The sequence below is a fragment of the Cebus imitator genome, unplaced genomic scaffold, assembly GCF_001604975.1.
Source record: "Cebus imitator isolate Cc_AM_T3 unplaced genomic scaffold, Cebus_imitator-1.0 Scaffold722, whole genome shotgun sequence".
In the NCBI taxonomy this organism is placed as follows: Eukaryota; Metazoa; Chordata; class Mammalia; order Primates; family Cebidae; genus Cebus; species Cebus imitator.
The window spans coordinates 143,616-158,114 of record NW_016108037.1 but is presented as its reverse complement, the minus strand read 5'-3'; the positions used below and the strand labels follow the sequence as shown (position 1 = coordinate 158,114).

General features: G+C 46.8%; 1 protein-coding gene across 3 annotated transcripts in view; it reads right to left on the bottom strand.

Annotated features, from left to right (window-relative positions):
• Positions 1–14,478, bottom strand: part of CACNG2 (calcium voltage-gated channel auxiliary subunit gamma 2) — a 137,674-nt gene extending 123,196 nt beyond the window's left edge. Inside the window, exons 1-2 of one of the 3 annotated variants that reach the window (XM_037735084.1) lie at positions 13,524–14,478; positions 13,084–13,229 (exon numbers count right to left, since the gene is read on the bottom strand). In XM_037735084.1, the coding sequence (XP_037591012.1) occupies positions 13,084–13,225 (142 nt within the window). In that variant the 5' untranslated portion in view covers positions 13,226–13,229; positions 13,524–14,478. Of the gene's footprint in view, positions 1–13,083 lie in introns of all 3 variants that reach the window. The other 2 variants (XM_017519038.2, XM_017519037.2) reach the window with 2 other exon arrangements.
• Between the last annotated feature and the right edge of the window lie 21 nt (positions 14,479–14,499).

Sequence of the window (14,499 nt, the reverse complement as noted above, 5' to 3'; positions counted from 1 at the left end):
AAAAAAAAAAAAAAAAAAAATTACCAAGTTAAATCAGGTCTGACCATTGCCCGAGATTCAAACAACATGTCTTTAAATTCATATTCTTTCTGGGCAATTGCTGGGAAATTTTTCCTATCCCCAAAATAAAAATTTCTCTCTTCTCCGTGATACCTTCCAAGGTAGAAATGAGAAATAGTAAATCTCTTGGTCCTGCCATCGGTCTCCCTCCCATCTCTCTGCAGCCAGCACCAACAGCGTGGCCTGTGTCCCTGGCACCTGGTATTCGGTTATTGAATAAAGCATGCCACGTGGCTGGTCAGCACAACGGGGTGTGCTTCCCGAACTGGGTTCAAGGTCAGAAAATGTCAGCCTCTGAAAGAGAAGCTGCCAGGGTGGCCTAAAATGAGTGAGAGTCTCTCTCTTTAAAAGCAACAACTCACCCTGGGGAGGTTCTTTAAAAGGGAGTAGATGAGGCTAGCCTTCCACCTGAATCTTATCAGCGGTCCCTGCTCAGGAATGTGAGATATTTGTGCATTTATTTACAGATGCATGGTTTTCTTCCGTCTGTCTCTGTGAGCTGCTGCACCCTGTCTGCGCCGGTTCGTTTAAGGTATGTTTTCAGCTGTCAAAAAACAAAGACTCTACCTCTAATTTGCCATAGGCGTAGAGGAGGATTTGCAAACTTCAACGCTTACAGAGGCCAGGCAATGGCCACGCAGTGGAGCGGAGCAGCCTTGTAAGCCTGCCCAGCTCTTGCTGACCGCTCCCAAGCAGGGATAGGGCCCAGGGTTACAAAAATCTTATCCCCCCCAACCCCCCACAAGGGAACCAAAAATGTGGATTTTTACGGAAAAGTTTTCTATTTGTAGAACATTTGAGGGCGAAGCACAACTCACTTGCCAATCACCCTTTGCAGTTGCTGGCCTCATAAATGATAAACACACCACTGGTAATGACGGCACCGGTATTTGTCCAGTGCTCACTGTGTGCCGGCGCCTCGGTAAGCACTCAACGGTGCATCCCACCAAAATTTCACAAGCGACTCAGGAGGGAGACACAGTGATTATCCTCATTTCACATGTGAAAAATAGACTTAGGTTATATTCCTGGTCCAAGGGAACATAGCTCGTACGTGATGGTGTGGGAATTGAACCCAGGCTGCCAGATGCGAGCTGGCATGAACGCCAGGCCTGGCTGGGAGAGGATGCATCCTTATTAAGATGATGATGATGATGATGGGAAGAATCTGAGATTAAATATGCATCATAATCTCAGATGTCAAGCTTTGTGCTGTGTCCTTTTTCTATATTCACTCACTCATTCATTCAACAAACAAATGAGATTGAGCAGTCTCATCATATAATCATCCCTTTGTGACGGGGTCTCTCAATCTCATCCCTCATTACTAACACTCTCCCTTACCTCTTCTCCCATACCTGGTTTATACTGCAATCATATAAACCTCCTGTGGTCCCCTAAACACCTCACACTTGTTCACACCTCTTCCTAGGACAGCACCTGGCACATGTAGTAACTTAGTAAATTTTGTTGAAGAAATAGACAAGGGAACTCATGATCTAGAGTGGGAGATGGGAAGGGAAACAAGCAACATACAAGATATTAGATGCTGGGATCTGGAGGGAGCCGACCCCAGGTGGGAGGGAGCAGGGTGGGAGGCAGCAGAGAGAAGTGACAACTTTACTAAGTTCTGGAGACAAAGTAGGAAGTGGCTGGGAAGGGACCCTTTGGGTAGAAGGCAGCAGAGACGGACTATCTGTATTCACTTACCCAGCTTCACAAACTGCAAGGAGATGGATGTCCTTGCATTTTGAGGAACGCTTCCGTTTTCAAAGCAGGGAGGAAATCTGGCCTCCCCTTCACTTTTCCCCACTCTGCCCTGGATAAGGAGCATATCCCAATCTAAGCTCAAAATGCTGAATACTTCATCATGCAAGGCAGTACAAACAGCCTTTCTGTTCAGCATTGCCCTCAATGTCAGAAAGAAATTTATTTAGACTTGGGGGCCAAGGGAAAATGGAAAATATAATTAGTGTCATAGAAGGCTGTACACAGATTTTGGGGTTGGATAGACTTGGGTTTGAATCCCATCTCTGCCATTTGCTGTGTGACCTGGGGCAAGTTACTTAACATCTCTGATGGAGTGAATGGATATCATAGCACATATCTTCAGAATTGTGAAGACTAAATAAGAGCTAACCTCTGGAGAGCATCTAAAACAGTGCTTAGCACAAAGGAAACACTCAACGAACGACTATTATTATTACTGTTGTTGTTATTGGTATTGAAGTGATGGGAGAACAGCTGTTTCGCAGGATTACCTACTCTGCAAGCGTGGTGGAAGAAAACGGGAGAGACGAGCTAACAATACTAGGGAAAATTCAGGAAGGAGAAAGGATAAAATGTGTCCATTATCAGAGATAAAAAGAGAGATCCAGGTCGGGGGAAAATATGATAGAAAAGAGTGCATACACCCTTTAAGCAGAGAAAATGATAGAGAAGAGCCATGGGGTAAAACTGCGATGAACGGCCTGGGGGTCAGCAGTAGCTGGTCTCCAGTGAGTTTTGCTTGGTGCAAGGTCAGAGGCTGGCACTGGGGCACTGAATTTGCAAGGTGGAGGGGCGGCAAAGCAAGGGGTGGATTCTTCATACAACGAGGCTCCAGCAACCATGCACCTGGGATCTTGTACCTGATCCCTCACATGCTTGTTAGCAGAAGGAAGGCTACCCAAGGTCAAAGAAGTTCGGGAGAGAGTGAATGAATAGAGTGTCAATAAGAAAGTGGGACGCCACTCCGCAAAAGCAAACCTGGGGCTGCTCGATCAGTGCCTCTGGGCCCGGCGGTAACTAACAAGGATTGCAATCAAGAGAAAAGGCGACTACTTCCCAGCAGGCAGTGACTTATCAGCTTTTATGGCAAAGCTGTGGCCCAGGAGGTGCCCCAGAGCACCTCCCAGGTTGCAGGGAAACATCTGCTTATTATCAAGGGTTTTTCAGAATGTGGTTTCAGCCAAGCTTAGGGGAGAAGACTGATCAACGGATGCCTACAGTTTTTGTTTAAAAGCCCGTCTCCTTCGCCAGGTGGGCAACTCCCTGAGGCCAGGCCCCATCTCTATTCATTCATTTGACACCTAGCTCCTAAACACTCTCTTAGTGCCAGACATTAGACAAGACTTTAGAGAGATGGTGACGGACAAGGCAGACACGGTCCCTGCCCTCAGTGGGCTTCCATTCTTACAGGGGGACACAGGTCAGAAACATGCATGTGCTAAAAAATTACAAAGTTAAAAAAGAAGCTGGGCATGGTAGCTCACGCCTGGAATCCCAGCACTTTGGGAGGGTGAGATGGGTAGATCGCCTGACGTCAGGAGTCCAAGGGCAGCCTGGCCAACATGGCAAAACCCTGTCTCTACTAAAAATACAAAAATTAGATGAGTGTGGTGATGTGCGGCTGTAATCCCACCTATTGGGGAGGCTGAGGCATGAGAATCACTTGAACCCAGGAGACGGAGGCTGCAGTGAGCTGAGATTGCACCACTGCACTCCAGCCTGGGCAAAAGAGCAAGACTCTGTCTAAAAAAAAAAAAAGGAAAAAACCATTAAAGAGGGGGACAGGACTTGGGGGCGGGGCTACTGTAGACAGGGTGGTCAGGAAGCCTCCTTGAGAAGATGATATTTTAATAGAGACTTTCTGTAGCCACGTTTATACCAGCAGGGCCTAGCACATAGTATGTGTTCAGTCGTGCTTGTTATACTGGGAAGTGAGAAGAGACGGGGAGACCGATGTCCCTCTATTGTATTTCACTTACAATCTCCCTTCTCCCCTTTACTTTCTGTTTACTATGACTAACTTAGTGCAAGTCACCTGATCAGTAAGTCTCACCAGCCCAGACCCACCCCTCATCCCATCCATTAAGCCCTCAACAACCACTGACCCAGATGATGGAAAAGCTACTTGTGATGCTCCTCCCTGGCTTCCTACCTTTCTGGGCCTCCCTTTTCTTTCATGCTGAAACACAAATGTCCTGTGAGCCATTTCTGTCCCTTTGGGGTCACATCTCTGCTGTCTTCTAGCCTCACCCCTCTCTGCTTTCCACCTTCCAGCCACATGGGACCATTGGCATTGCCAATGCCCAATACATGGGCATCTGTTTCTGCACATGCTGTTCCTGCTGTCTGAAGTGCTCTTTCTTTCCTTAGCTTGCTCACTCATACTTTGCATTCTTAAGAGCTCATTCTTCCCTGGCATCCCTTCCTCCCCAATCCCTGTGCTCCCAGAATACCCTGTGAGTTCATATCATGTTGTGCAGTTATCATCGTCTGTTCACTGGGGTATCTCTTCTACTAGACTGAATTCCATGAGGGCAGAGATTGAGCCTTTTGACTCTCTCCTAGATTCTCACACAGTACCTGGCAAATGCTCGGGAACAGTTGTTGGAAAAGAGCAACCATCACCCTTTTCCTCATCAAAGCAAGTTGCTGGTAAGGCCACATTCTGTTCTATGCTGCTTCCTGAGTCACGGGGCAGGCACCAGCTGCACGCTGGAGAAATCCTCTGGGCTCTCTTAGCACCCTGCCTACGTTTCTCCCTGCTAGCAAGATAGCTGGCTGTCTTCTCTTGATTCTAAGGCACATATTTTAAGTTGCAAGATTTTTGAAATTAGAGTGTACTTTATAATTAATGTGGAACATTAAGTTTGTCCCCCCTTTCTCCCCTGAAGGCTGTTTTTTTTTGGTAGATAGGTCATTTTACAATTAGCGGTGTCTTAGAACTGAGAGAATATGGAACTGGGAGAATAAAGCCTTTTATGTACCCAGGAGAAAGGACTGGGGGCTGGCTAGGCCATTGTAGCTCATCAACAATCCCACAGCTGGTGACATGCATTTCCTGGCATTGGGGAGCGCCGTTAACATCTCTCTTATTCCTATTTTCAAAATGTCTGGTGTTATAACTGAGCCTCATTCAAATTGCAGCTGAAATCCTCTATGATCCTAACTGATTGTAAAAGATGCCAAAAATCCCTCTGAATTTGTGGGAGGGTAATAAAGAGAGGTGGCACTAAGCTATGGGTCTCTCTCAAATGTCTAGGATGAAACAGAGCCCCTTTGCAAGATTCTTCTCTAGGAGCCCCTGCTAGGACTCCCCTGGAGAATCTTGGAAGCAGGCTTGGGGACTTGTTCACGACTGCCTCCCTAGGTTTCATACAGGGTGGGCACCCATTGTCAACACATTTTTAAATTTAGTTGATTGAAAGTTATTTGAGTCTATTTCCTCCTTTCTCTGCACTGTCATGGGTAGTTGAGAAACCTAGGAAACCACTGTGTCCCAATCGGCGTGGAAGCAAAAGCAGCATGGCAAAGAAGGAAAAGGGCCAGGCACAGTGGTTCATTCCTGTAATGCCAGCACTTTGGGAGGCCAAGGTTGGAGGATCACTTGAGGTCATGAGTTTGAGACTAGCCTGGCCAACATAGTGACACATCGTCTCTACAAAAAACTTAAAAATAAGCCAGGTGTGGTGGCTTGCACCTGTCATCTCAGCTGTTCCAAAGACAGAGTCAGGAGGATCACTTGGGCCCTGGAGTTCAAGGCTGCAGTGAGCTATGATCATGCTACTGCACTCTAGCCTGGGGGAAAGAGTGAGACTCTGTCTTAAAAAAAAAAAAAAAAAAAAAAAAAAAAAAAAAAAAAAAAAAAAAAAAAACAAAAAAAAAAAAAAAAAAAAAAAAGGGAACAGCTGCTCTAATCCTTACAACAACTGTAAAAGCAGATATTTTTATCCCCATTTTGTAGAAGGTGAGCATAAGTCGCAGAGACAGAATCGACTAACCCAAGGTCACACAGCTTATAACCAAGAAGCCAGCAAACATAACAGATCAGAACCCTTTAACAAGACTAACAAAACCCTTTGGGTCCTGACCACTTCCACTTGCCCCTCCCACTCCATCCAGCATCACCTCCCTGCTGCTTCCCCTGCCCCCCACCCCTCTCAGTTTTCTGTTCACCCTGGTCTTCTTCTGGAACTTGTCTCATTCCTTCCTCGCCCATCTCTGGATGAGATGCCCTCTGATCTGGAGCTTTCTTTCTTATTCTCTTCACCTGGATTAATTCCTATTCCTCCTTCAGATCTTCATCCCCATCTCACCTCCTTAAGGAACCCTTCCCTGGTTAGCTACAATCCCAGTATTATGAGCTCATAGGTTTATGCATCTCCCATGAATAGCACTTACCAGAGCTGTAATTTATATATATGTGAGATTATTTGAATTGGGATTGAAATGATGTGAATTGGGGTTCACCAAGGGCAGTGACCCTGAAGGCCGCTGCTTCCAATGATGTCCTCATCTCCTGGCCTAGTGCTTGGCACTTTACAGGGGCTCAGCAAAGATTTCACTAATAAAATAAATGAGTGAAGGAATTGCCCGATCTATGGCTGTGAACTAACCTGGAAACTTACAAAGCATGTTGTATTTGAATATGGGTTTTTGACCAAAACACTTATATTTGAGGTTAAAAGGAGACATTACATTTTGATAAATTAAAATATTTCTTGCATGATCGGTCTGGGTCTGTATCTTCTCCTCCCTTCGACCTGAATGCAATCACTCAAGGGAAGCTCTCCCCCAGGATCGGGGACAGGTACTTCAGATGGTGTGGAGGGAGGAAGATGCGGCCAGGATCTATTTAGAGGATTTACACCCCCAGCACTTCCTTCCCAGGCATTTATTTTCTCTCCAAGCACTTTTTTCATTATCTTTCTTTATTATTGTCCTTTATGCATTCAGCCTCTCTTCCTCTCTCTCTTTCTCTCCATCTCTCTCTCCCTCTTTCTTCCCTCTCTCTTTTTCTCTCACTCCTTCCTTTGTATTGAGTTCATTATTTTTTAGAATGTTAAAAAAAATTAGTGCTTTGGCCACCACAGCTCACCGTGTATAAAGAATAATCCTTTGGCAGCATGAAGGGACCACCCTTTCTGAACACCCACGCTGTAGCAGGCAGTAGTCATGTGTTCATTCATTAACAAGGTAGATTGACTTCTTACACTGTCATGATTGCTGTGGGTACAGCAATGAGCAGAACAGATGAAAATCCCTGCCCTCATGGAGCTGACAGTCTAGTGGTGAGAGACAGACAGCATGTGTAATGAGTAAAGGATAGAGTGTGCCACCGGGTGGTAAGTACCCTGTAAAAATAAAACAGCAAAGGGGGGTGGATGAGGAGTGTGGGCGGAGGTTGTTGACTGCAATTTCAAATAAGGTAGTCCAAGAAAAGAGAGGCCAGACATCCACTGATTTAATCCCTAAGCCAGCAACTGCCCTTCGAGGAGGAGATTATGCCTCCTTTTTTCCAGATAAGGAAGCTGAGGCTTGGAGGGGTTGAGGAATTTGCCCCAGATCACAAAAGGCTGAGGTGCAGGAAGTCAACCCAGATCTGTGTGACATCAATTCTTTCAACTAGACCGCAAAAGTTCATCTGAAAACTTCCGTGAGTTACGTAGGATGTAAATTTGCTATTTTCTTTTTGAGATGGAGTCTCGTTCTGTCGCCCAGGCTGGAGTGCAGTGGCATGATCTCGGCTCACTGAAACCTCCACCTTCCGGGTTCAAGCAGTTTTCCTGCCTCAGCAGCCTCCTGAGTAGCTGGGATTATAGGCATGTGCCACCACACCTGGCTAATTTTTTGATATTTTTTAGTAGAGACGGGGTTTCACCATATTGGCCAGGCTGGTCTCGAACTTCTGACCTCAAATGATCCACCTGCCCTGGCCTCCCAAAGTGCTGGGATTATAGGCGTGAGCCACCATTTGCTGTTTTCTGAAAATGCTTGAGAACATAAACTCATGGATCATTTACATTGAGGACATTTCCAAAATGTAAGGACAAAATAAAGAGGCACCTGGTGAGTCTGGCCTGAAGTTCAGGGTTAGAAATTGAGTGCTGCTTTCCTTAGACTCAGCTACTCAGCTCACGGGGACCGTGGACCAGGGCACAGTCATTGTCACCCTGAAAGGTGCAAAGCAGCTCAAGATGGCAGCTAGGAGGGCAGGGTATGCTGAGGAATCACTGGAACTGGTTGGAACTCAGGCTTCCTGAGATGCTCAGGTTGAGTGCTCAGTGAGAGACATTCAGTGGGACACAGACAGGATAGAACAGTGCTTAATAGTGAATATAAGTGGCTTGGGTCTACTGCCCAGAGTCCTCTGGAAGCTTTCAGAGTGCAAGGGATAGGGGGAAAATGTAGCTCGATGAGTCATAAGGGGCCTGGATTCGAGTTCTGGCTCCACCACTGCCTGCCACGTGACTTTGGTGTGTCCTTTACTCCCGTGCACCTTATTCATCTCACCTGGAAAGGGGAAGCAAGGGCAGGGAGTGTGGTGTGAACTGACCAGGACTCCAGGTAGAGGAGCCAGGTTTGACTAACACCATGAGAATAGCAAGGAATGCTAGGCCTGGCTCTATGGAAAAGCTCCTGATTAGAACCCGAGCCTGGGGGAAAGTTGTCAGGGTCCTGTGAATTGGTTGGGAGGTTTGTGAAAGAGTAGAAGGTTCTGCTGGAGCTAAACAGGGATGGGCCATTCTAAGGCCTGCTCTCTGCTCAGAGGTGTCTGTTCTGGGGAATATGAAGATCACACTGAACTTTGGAATACTTTAAAAGCAGAAAAGGGAAGAAAATTAATTGGTTATTTTTTCTTCTTTCCTATAGAGGCTGTGTGCATGGATCATTTTTCTTTACCTTTCCTTGAATAATTTGCCTTCACTTTAGCCAATTAGGAGCCGTGCAACCCCAATGACTGACTCCTTTTGAATTCACTTATTTTATAGTAATGGATTCATGACTCATTATTATTCTTGTAAAAAAAGAAGTTCCAGGAAGAACAAACAAATCATTCTGACTTCCACACCCCCTTCGCTCCCTCTCTCCTTTCTCTGCCTCTCTCCCTACTCTCCTCCCCCTTTCTCTCTCTCTCTCTCAATCACTTGGTTGTCACATGTCCTTATGATGTTTACATTCATCTCAGTAATTTAAAGAACTTCTGCATCAAGCCATTGATAAATATTTCTTATGCACTTACTGTGTGGAAAGTACCTAAAGAAAGTCATATTATCTTGGGAATCATGGAGCAATATTTGCACAGTGTGAAGGCCTGTTAGTACCTTCCAGATTCAGCCCACCCATGCTAGAAGGCAAGCATGTCTGGAAAAGACCATTGGCTTTCCTAAAATAAAATATGCATCCCCTTTTTTTCCCTGCAGAATAAGAGCCACGGCTGAGCTGAGCGTGGAACACTATACCACCTTGCAGGCCATGATGAACTTGGAAGACCATTTGGGACCATTGAGATACTTCTTGCTCGAAGAGAGCAAGGATGTAAAGCAGCTGGCAGAGTCCCCCATGAGCAAGCAGCCTGGTGGGGGCAAGACAGAAGCCACTGATGGATGAGGAGCTGGGATATTCAGCAGAGGGAATTCGACAGCTTGGACAGAGAGAGATTTCTGCTCCGCCTCACGGTAAGGCAAAAGGGAGAGAAAACACGGAGTTTGCTTCCTCTGTAAAGCACATTGTGCCTGCCGTGGGCTCCACCTCTGCAGGGCTGGAAATCCTTTGAGGGAGCCACGGAGCCAGGACAGAGGGGAGGAAGGCACGGGAGAGAATAAACGCCAAGAGTGAATTTCTTGCTGCCCCCAGAGACAATGTTTCCTTTAGGTGACAACAGAGGTTAATATCCTGAGCAGCAAGCCACCGGGCGGCCCAGAGACACCTTGCTTGACCAAGCTGTTTTAATGTCTTGTTGTAGATTTCATTGAACTTGTCTCTGAAAGGGCCAATTTGTCTCTCCATGCGGAGACTCTTAATTCAGCTTTCTTGAAAAGTTCACAGACTTCTATCACTCTCCACCTACCTGTACCCACATACCCACTGTCTTCTCCCACCCACGCTCCTTGAATGCCCCTAAGGACACCAGCCTGCTAGGGAGTTCAAGCTCACACACAGAGACTTTTCAGTCTGCAGAGGGAGAAAGTAAGGGCTGTGGTTTTTTTTCTGACTCCTCTCCGCCTCCCCCCATGCCTGTCCCTAACAGGTGGCCATGTCACTTCTCATTCTTCAGTAGACTAGTTAATTTCAAAAGCAGCCTCACAGGCAAGGACATTTTCTTTTCTATTCTTATTTCCATCAAGAGGTGAACGAAAATAATCACCTCGGGAGACAAAAAGCCCTAATGAAAACCAGAGAGCAAAAGAGATCAGAGGAAGACAGGGTTGTTTTTCATCTGGAGTCGTTAGCGGCATCTTAGAAAGATGTGAAATTTGTTTGCAACTTCTCTGGAATGGGCAGAAAACACAGATCAAGTGGTCATGGGCTGGGTCGAGGGGGTGGGAAATCTTTTTTGAAAGTCCAATTTTACACAAAAAAATAACAAAAGTTGTGGGAACCCAACCACTGACAACTTGATCTCCATAGACACCAACCCCATTCTGAGTGCTCATAAAAGCAAGCACAGGGACAGGCCCCAAGGACTGTCTACGCCAACTTTCAAAAACAGCCGAACTTACCAGCCTTTGGAAATCAGTGCTGTCTTTGAAAGTAAGAGGCTTACAATCTCCAAACCACTTCCTAAGTGGCCAAGGCCCAGCTTCCTAAGGTGGTCCCAGGCCTGTGAAGTTCCATATTGACAGAGGCTTTGGAAATTAAAGACCAGGTCGAAATGGGGCCCGGAGCTCCACCCTTCCTACCCCAGCCATGGCTACAAGTAGAAAGCTAGTATCATCCCTGAGGAGAGTCTGGCGAGGCTCCACGGTAATGCCTGGGGTCAGTGTGGCCCCACAGGGGAGAGTGGCCAAACCCACAGTGCCTGCGAGCATCACACAATCCTTGGGAAGAGTTCCAGTTCTAACCCTTTACAGATGATTCAGGGAGAGAGGGAGTGTGTAGCTTGGAGAGAAAGTTAAAGGGGGTGGGCAGCACATTTGGGGATGTGGACATCAAACAGATGGAATTTTAATGAAAATACTTAAGCCTTTTTAATGCACGAGTGATACAAAGCTACCTCTAGCCTGTTTGCCTTCTGGGAATTAAACAATGCTTTAAAGATCACAATATTAAGAATTTGGAAATAAAACCCAGATTTAGAAAAGTGTATTTATGTCAACCCACCCATTTCTGGGCGTATTTACCCTAAAACAATGTCTTGTCTCTCCTCTAGTCTCTTGGCTACCTACCTCCCTCCATCCATCTAACTAAAATCCAAGGAAGGCAAATTGCCACTTACGATCATTTCGCTAAAGTGGTCCTCATTCACTTTGCTTTTCTTCTCTTTTGGAATAAAAGTCTGTCATAAATGTTTAATTAAATGGAAGTCTTTCCACTGTTAATGACTAGCTGTATGAAAGGCTTTTCATTTTTTTAAGGAGGGTGTGTGTGAGTGTGCGTGTGTTTAAAACAGTCCCTATTAATTTCCTGATATTGATTCTCTGGCTGGGGAAGAGCATATAGTATTCAGCATAGAGCTCCTCTGCAGAATATGTTAAAGGCAGCAGTTTGGATTGAGAAAGGGCACCAAATGCAGTATGCGTCAAATAGACCATCGCTCAATGAAGTCACTTAGCTATTCAAAACATGTTCAGCCATCACTCAACCGTTTGCACCAAGAATGTTGGGAGGGGGACATGGGATTTGTGTTCTTTCCCAGATGTAACCATTTCCCAAAGAGTGGCTTTGGCTCAGTTTGGGTTAGACCCTGGGGCCACATCAGTTTCTCCCTCACCCATCCATTTCCCTCTTTTCTCCCCCATCTCCTGGTCTCAACTCCCTGCATCACCATCCCATGTTGAGCTTAACAAACAATCCTGCAGTTCCTGCTTCCCGACGCTGCCTCAAACGGCCTCCAGTATTGGTTCATATCAGAAGCAAAGCACATAAGCCTTTTTTTTTTCCACATGGAGGCATATGTATCTCTCTGTGCACGTCTTTCTATGGGTGGCCGTAGCTTGCACTCACAGACATATACAGCCATTCAAATGCAATCCCTCATATTAAAGTCTGTTGCCAAATGCAGGTTGGATGACCCAGAGGAGTTTTTTCTGTGCTTATTAATGTGCCTCAGAAGTACATGCCTTCATCCATAGCCTGATCCCCCAGCCTTTACACCGTGGGGGCCCCTGCACCCATAGCACAGACATACATGCCTCTCAACACCCGACAAGATCAAGGCAAACAGCTGACACCCCCTTCTCCCCCCTCAACCTCCCCATGCCCTCACTTCCCTCTCTCCCTCCCTCCCTGCCTGCACAATGTCTGATTCTCAAGCCGGCTGCAATGCTGACTCTACTAGCTTCTGGCTAACAGACATGTCACTCTGTGGCAGCCTAACCGACAAGTGAATTGCTGTTTATTAGAACTTGGACTTGTTTCCTGTGAGAGATGTATGCATTTTTAGACTTTGTAAACGCTAAAACACACAAATACACACACGCAGCCAGGCACCTCGAACGATATGTGTGGCTTATAGACATTACGAAATGCTGTTGAACCCTGCTTGAGATCCTGGAATAATTAGGATTTTCCAAATAAGGATTCTTAGAAACAAGAGATTCCTTTTTAAATAAGGAGATTTGCAGATAGTGATGCGTCTAGGACTTTTGGGGAGTAAAGGGAAGAGGAGGGAAAAGGGAAGAGCATTTTTGAATTCTTCATTGCGAAAAGAGAAACAACACAGACAGAAGCAATTATTTTCCCCTCTCATAGATGGCAATGCTAAATCAGATGGTAAATCCTAACGACTCCAAAGCAGGCAGAACACCTTTGACTTTTAACGACAATCTCTTGTTGTTTTCACCATGTCATAGATTATTCCAATGAGGATATTTGAGGGGAAGGAGGGATGGCAGAAGCAAGGGAGTAGAGTATGGGTTTTGCTTATTGATTTTCTTTCCTCTGAAACTAACCCAACCAACCTTGATCAGTGGTGGAAGGAGTGAACTAAGAAAATGGTGGAATGTAAAGGGGACTTATTTGGAGGAGGGGGGAGGGGGGAGTGAGAGGGGAGGGGTGGGGTGGAGAGGGGGGAGGAGATGGGAAGTCAAATACCTTCTAGGCAGCAGGTTCTCCATAATCCGGAATGGGTCATAACTTCCTCGTTCTTTTTGCTGGTTTCATTCTCACTGACACTTTTGGTCTTGCAAACCCCTCTGGAGTACAGCCAATAGTCGGTTCCCACAGCTATGGTCATCAGGCTGAAGGCAGCGAAAGCACCAACGGTGGTTAAAAGCATTTGAACACCTCGATCAAACAGCCCCATAATTCTTCATTATATAAACACCCAACCGACTTCTGGTTCTCGGGAGAGTGTGTGTGAGGGTGCAAGTACTAAAGCAAGAAAAAAAAATAAATAAAAATAAAAATTATTCCACTACTAATATAATGGATATATGTATGAATAGAGAATATGGAGAGTTATAAAAAAAGGGAGGTAAGAAAGCTCACGGAAAAGAGTGTAAATTATAAAGATCACACGGGAAGAGGCTTGCCTTTTGAGATCAGAAACTGTTCCAGTTGCAGTGATTTAAAAAAAAAAAAAAGGAAAATAAATAAAAGACACCCCCCACCCCCCCAAGTGAGATGCCTTAATCTCTTTTCCTAAAATTCTGGTCTCCAGTTTCCATATGTGATAGCTAATTTGGAGATGGCTTCCACAGTGAACCAGGGAGCAGCCGAATTCTCAACACCATTTCTCATGGTCGGGACCTAGACAGTTAGAGATTGTAAGAGCCGAGATGCAACCTTCGGTCTTCGTTCTCGGCTCTGCGGCCTGCGCCATGAAAATCCTTTGCTTTGCCAGTTCTCTTCCTTGGGGGGTCTCGGCGCTTTCGTTTCAGACCAGACTTCCCAGTATTCTGTAAGCCCTTGAGCTCAGCTGCACAGGTACGGGGGTCTCGCCTTCCATGGTTTTGCCCGGGCAGCGGCGGCGGGCGGCAGGGCGGGCAGGTGCAGCGGCGGCGGCGGCGGCAGGACGAGCAGCGGCGGCGGTTATTGTTGTTGGTAGCGGGGGTAGTATTGGCGAAGTGGGGGAGAGAGGGGGTTTCTCCCGGAGAATCGAGGCGGGTTTCCCTCCCCCTCTCTGCAAAGCTCCTGGAAACGAGGGAGCCGGCGTCTTGCTGCAGGGTGGGCCGCGCGCCTGCCCCCCACTTGCTGCCGGCTGGGCCCCCGCGGAGGCGCTCCCACCTACTGCATTACGGGTGGTGCTGAACCGGACAGCTCCCTGCGCCGCCCGCTCCGCGCGCTCCCCGGCTCCCAGGGCCGCCCGCCAGGAGGGGGGCGCGGGCCAGAGTCCTCCCTCCCTGGGCAACACGGCCAGCGCAGAGCGGGGGACGCCTTTCCTGTTTTTACCCCTCTCCCAAATCCTAAAATGAGCGCTCTCCTGGGCTCCCGGAGCTTAGAGGAAGGCGTAGCTAGAGATAGCTCGCTCCCTCTCCCTCTTCCTCTCTCCCTCTCCCTCTCCCCCTC